Below are 6,000 nucleotides of genomic sequence, written 5' to 3'. Positions count from 1 at the left end.
CAGAATTATTTCATCGACAAAAGATTAAACTTGAAGATTAGAAAAGGATTCGCTGTCGCAACGAACTATAGGAGGCGTTGTTGTATGAGACGAATACCTGCGATTTCTATATGAACAGTCTTTCAGTTGCTCAGGAGACGTCTTTAATGTAGCGCACATGTAGCACTGTAACGTTCCTACTTTATTGTGGCTTATTAAATTTAAAAAGGAAAAATGTTCGATACTCTTTTTTATACAAGCGAAAACAAAATTGTATCGCTTTTTTTTTTCTAGAGAAGGAATATCCAAAACACATCAGAAAAATATTTGTAAATAAACAGAAAAAAATATGTATCTTCTTATTAGAGTTAAAACCTAATGCCTGAGAAATCGTTTTACGAAATTTAATGATAAAACCTGAAAGGTTTATTCAAACTTTACATTTCCATAGTTTTATGAATCATTTTACTTCAAACATTAAAATATGCAAAAAGTATGCATAAGCCCATAATTTTATATAATTTAATTTTATATAATTTAATTTTACAAAAAAAGTTTTTTGACAACAATTTTTATCAAAAAATTTTAAGTTTCAATAAAAATCATCATTAAACAACTAAAAAAGGCAAGATAAAAAATACTTACGAAAAAAAAAGCGATTCTAAAAATTCTTTACATAAAAATAAAAGAGCTTTCGTGTTTTTTTTTTTTTTTTTTANTTCGGTTTTTTTTTTTTTTTTTCATTCCTAATCGGACATAGAAAACCATTCTATCGAGAACTTTCATCAAATTAGAAAGAAAATTATTTACAAGCAAGTTTTTATTATGAAAATCACAATACTTACCTGATTTATAAATTCGGAGAATTCCAAAGTGATATGTTCTTCGTTTGAAAACTTTATTCTCATATAATATATATATTATTTTTGTTATGTTTTTATATGTTATATGTATATATGTTATTTTTTAATAAGTATTATGTATTATGTATTATATGTTATTTTTTAATAAGTAAAAAATCAGGACGGCACTTGGAAACTATGAACTGAGTTGCTCAGAAAATTTGCAGTCAGATGATTGTCTAAATTTCAAAAGTTGAAGAAATTTAGAGCACGCTCAATGGATTTTATGAGGCCGAACTTTTCCAGACTTACAATGCAATGATATTTCATAAGTTATACAGTTTATTACTTATTCCTTATCCCGAACGAATAATATTTGAAGACGTTCCATTGGGACATTATAATGACACGTTTTTCAGTTTCTTTTCGTCATAGTCAAAAAATATTCCCTGGTTCTTTCCTATTCCTTAACTTAACATCAATTTACTGCCTCAGTTACATTTTTGTTTAGCTCTTTTTCATTTAATTCCGCTTTAAAATAAATACTACTATAAACAGAAAAAAGAAAAATCCATAATTTAAAATTTCTATATATATAGTCTATAATTACAATTGTGATGTCAATTTCAATGGGGAAAAAAATTCAAAGACAACAAAATTGAGAGTAAAGAAATTTTTTTAAGCGAATCATAATAAACTTTAGGGGCTTAGGAAAAACACCCTGCATCCTTAAAGAAAAAGACTCCAAGTCCAAGCATTTTATTGAATTAAAATAAAACAGATAGCCAAACTATTAAAAGGAAAAAGAATTTATTAATTCAAGTAAAAATAATAAAAGAAAATGATAAGCATCATCTAATTAGTAGTAGAGCTTACTACCGCATCATGACATTGTATACGCTAGGGACAAAAAAGTTTACCACGTTATGGTAAAACAAATAAATAAATAAATAAAATAAAATAAGATAAAATAAAATAAGATGAAATAAAATAAGATAAGATTAAATAAAATAAAATACAATATGAAGCTCTTTACAGCTTTACATTAGCATTAGAGTGAAAACTTTTTAAATACATCTCTGTTTATATTTTTGTTCAAAGTATACAAAATTAATTGTTTTATGAGAATAAATAATCAAATTGTTATCACCAAAATATTTATATGTAAAATATATTTACTTTTTTCTTAACTTCAAATGGTTGAGCCATTGACAAATTTACTAAGAAAATGCAAACCCATTCATTTTAAATAATTCGAGAGTCATATTATTAAGAAGGGAAAAAAAAAGTTTTTTACTTATTCATTCTGATTGAAAAATTTAGAGAAATAATATATTTATTTTTTAAGACATTAAAAAAGCAATCCTATTTCGTTTAATATGGATGGTCTCAGTGAATTTGTTGAAGCGAGGGTGCCATTCCCTCAAAATTGTGATGGCATGTCTTCGGATCATCCTCATGGATGTTTCCCAGACCGTCGCCAATAGCTCTAGAGCGACGTAAATGAACTACAACAACTCAGTGAGGTTGCTCAAGTTTTTTAGAAAATGTGCTGAATGGTATGTTACATTCTCATTACATATATTAAAAGATTTAAGAACCATTTTCAACCGAATGCGATTGCCGCATCTCCGATTTACGTTGAGAAAGAAATAAGGAATCTGATTGGTGAGCTCATCGCAGGGAACTATATTTCGCCAATCAAGTTCTCATATTTCCTGAATGGTGATCAGGGCTATCGCGTTCGGAGAAGTGCGATTTCTGCGTCTGATCCAAATTATGCTTGTAACCTCGGTTTTTACTTACTTTATATGTTCAGTTTGGCAACAAAGAAATTGTCACGCAGGTTTTTTTTTCGACTGTTTGCTTCTGCTCTGTTCTCTGCGGGCACTGTTTTCGATGACGGGTACTAATCATGTACTAATGTGAATGAAAAGCTGGATACTAAATGATTTTTCAATAGATAATTTTATTTGTTATAATAAAATATTATTTTGGGAAGTTTAAACGCTATCACAAATCTCTCATAATTTTGAATATATGCCCTATATAAATGTATTTAGATTCATTCTTTGGTTTGTTTAAAACATTTTTCCAGAATATTTAGACTTTTTTTTTTTGTTTCCATGTATTTTTCTTCATAATCATATTCAAAATTGTTTCGAAAGTTTTATTCGAAGAGTAATCAAAGGATAGCATCGGTAATCATGCATTTAATTTTATTTTATTAAACTATTTACATTTGTTGACATTTAACTTAGTCTTGAAAATATCAGATTTAGTATTTACCGATTCAAGTAATGGTCCGTTTTATTGAAAAATTTCTGGTATCCTTAAATCTATAAAATATCTAAAAAAAGTTATTAACCAACTATCTCTTATTTTACGTTTTATTATTCAGATGATCATTCCTGTTTACATCCCCTTTTGTTAAATTCTTTCATACAAAATAATGAAATAGAACAAAAATTTAAAAAATAAATAAACATGTTTTCCAGTGTAGGTAACTTTTATTTATTGTATTTATCATTCTAGATTGTTGATCCTGCTATAAAATTTTACTTAATGAATAAAAGACTAAAATTTTATGCTGATTTTTCTTATCTTTCCATTAGGTATGAGGCTTATCTCATACCTAATGGGAAGATATTTTATTATACAAAATTTGAGCATTAAATTATGCAATATTAAAATATTTATTTTATCTATTTAGTGCTTTATTAACAAGTTCTAAAAAACTTTATTCTTAATAATTGATTATGTTGCAAATAACTTTATATATAAAATATTTTGTAGTTTATTGTATTTATAAGTTGCTGTTATGTGTTAATCTTTACTTTGATGCGGTAAATTAATAGTAATAGCTTCTAATTGTTCTTGTCTTGCTTCTATTTGTTCCTTCTGCATTTGTTGCTTGTAGTTTTAAAATTTTGAGAACGCTTATTTACTTTATCATTACCCAGAGGCAACTAATCCATTTAGAATATAAATATTTTAACTAGCTAAATAGGTTTAATTTAAGCATTTTTCAAAAACCATTTTGCAGTGTAAAGTTATTACTCACAAAAGGATCAGCAGAAATATCAAATAGACAGTTATAATGACGAAAAATAACATAATTTTTTTCATCAGCCTTCAGGAACAGAACTATTTACTGTTCTGCAAAACTTTACTTTACTTTAGAAAGATACTTTAGAAGGTTCCGCAATTATTCTTCATCAACTACCTTCACTGGTTAAATTTTTTTTATAAAACTATTTTTTACTTTGCATATCAAAATCATAATAAAAAAAATAAATATCAATTAGTAAATATCTAATCAATAAATGATTAAAATGTGAATATACTAGGGAAATATTGATGTCTTGTGGTTTTTCCAAATTGGAATATGTGGCGAAATTATACTGGCAAAATAAGCTGTCAATTGCTACAGTTTTGAGAAATTTTTGCTTTATTCCATTAAAGATATATACTCCTATGTTACTATATTAAAGACCTATTCCCATCCAAATAGTACATCATATAATTTCGTTACATATAAAATAACACATTGTAACATGCAAATATTAGAGAATTTTAGTCACCTTCAAGGCTAGATTCATATTTTACAGCCCTTAAAACAAACTTTAATATGGATTTCTTTAATCTTTACACAAAAAATCTTATATTTATATTTTCTAAGATTTATTTCAGAAAATAGAGGCCCTTTTTTAATTGCTTTTTTTAAAGCTAGTTTTCACTTTAATTATGGAAATATCTATTTTCATAAGCATACTAAAATATTAACTTCGAAGTTTTTTTATTGTTGCTTATTTCTTCTCAAAACTATACATTTACTGCTTTATATTATTTATTTTATATGTGCATTTATAGAGACGGAAATTCACTTAAGTTTTTTTAAAAGAATTTTAACCAGGTCCTTGGTCTCTCAAATCTTAATGACAATTGTTCATGTCTTACCCCATTTAGTATAGGCACCTCATACCTCCTTGAACTTATGCACTTCCATAATCTTGTCATACTGTGCGCAATTTTTCCTTTACTCTTAATTAATATGGTTTATTCTTATCCTTTGATTCAATTTTTCATTTCTTCAAAACTTGCATACGTCGTATCTTGGTAGATTGTATCGAATTAAAAAAAGTTTTTAAAAGAAAAATATTCTTTATAGATAATGAATAAAGAGTCGGTGGATCCTGGCAATGCGTAGAAGGACCTTTGTCTTTATTGTATCTTTGGCCTTACTTTCTTGGGCAGCAGTTACTTATCGTTTGTTTTTACAAAGGCCTCAAGGAAAGGTATGCATTTTGGTCTTAGTAAGATTATAAATTCTTTTTATTCTTTCTATATTTTATGAATAACTAAATTAAATAAAACTATAAAGTTTTAAAAGGTCCAATTAAAAAATAAATAAAAATCAATTTTATAATTTCATTGCTATTTTTTCTAACTTTAAGATTGCTCTTTAATGATGCATATGATATAGAGGACTAAATTTTATGAATTATTTAGTTGCAGTGATAATTGTACCACTGTTTGTACAAAATAGAAATCTAACTTTTTTTTATTCTAAAATTTAAAAGTAAAGGTCAAAATACAAATTATTTATTTATTATTATGGAAACATGTCTATTATAGTAAAAATAAATATCGCTAAAAGCGATGGAGTTGTTTTTAAAGAAATGAAATTACAGTTATTAACCTGTTTTTTTATTGATACTTCACTTTTTTAGCTTTCGATTCTTTAACTTTGCATTCATTAAACATTTTGAATATTAGTTTGATTATTTACTATTTTGTAAATATTTGATTTTTACTACAAGGCTATAAACTTATAAAAGTTCTGATATTTTGTTAGATTATAATTAATACATATTTAAATTTTTATGTTACTAAAATGTGGTTAGAGCTAATTCAGATTATGGACTAAAGTTTTAATGACTTAGAAACCTGGTTCTCTGGTAATGATCCTAAGGAGAATTGAGCAAAATTTTTTTTACCATCCTAATATTTTATATCCACAGCACGAAAAGTTGTAGTCTTAAAAATAAATATCAGTTGTAAAATATTTCATTTTTATTTAGCTAAGCATTTTTTGTGAATAATTTTAAAACAAGCATAAATAATGAATAATTATTAATCATTGAAAAATAAATTGAATTAAGCCCAATAACCTTAT

At 25.9% G+C, this 6,000-nt stretch overlaps 1 protein-coding gene across 2 annotated transcripts in view; it reads left to right on the top strand.

The window, feature by feature from the left end:
- The first annotated feature begins 2,596 nt into the window (after positions 1 to 2,596).
- LOC107439807 (alpha-1,3-mannosyl-glycoprotein 2-beta-N-acetylglucosaminyltransferase) overlaps positions 2,597 to 6,000 on the top strand; it is a 30,741-nt gene continuing 27,337 nt past the window's right edge. Inside the window, exons 1-2 of one of the 2 annotated variants that reach the window (XM_043042256.2) lie at positions 2,597 to 2,727; positions 4,993 to 5,119. In XM_043042256.2, the coding sequence (XP_042898190.1) occupies positions 5,024 to 5,119 (96 nt within the window). In that variant the 5' untranslated portion in view covers positions 2,597 to 2,727; positions 4,993 to 5,023. Of the gene's footprint in view, positions 3,023 to 4,992; positions 5,120 to 6,000 lie in introns of both variants that reach the window. The other variant, XM_016052517.4, reaches the window with a different exon arrangement.

This window comes from Parasteatoda tepidariorum, chromosome 7, assembly GCF_043381705.1.
Source record: "Parasteatoda tepidariorum isolate YZ-2023 chromosome 7, CAS_Ptep_4.0, whole genome shotgun sequence".
In the NCBI taxonomy this organism is placed as follows: domain Eukaryota; kingdom Metazoa; phylum Arthropoda; class Arachnida; order Araneae; family Theridiidae; genus Parasteatoda; species Parasteatoda tepidariorum.
The sequence above is the reverse complement of the archived record's forward strand: the minus strand, read 5'-3'. Positions and strand labels throughout refer to the sequence as shown.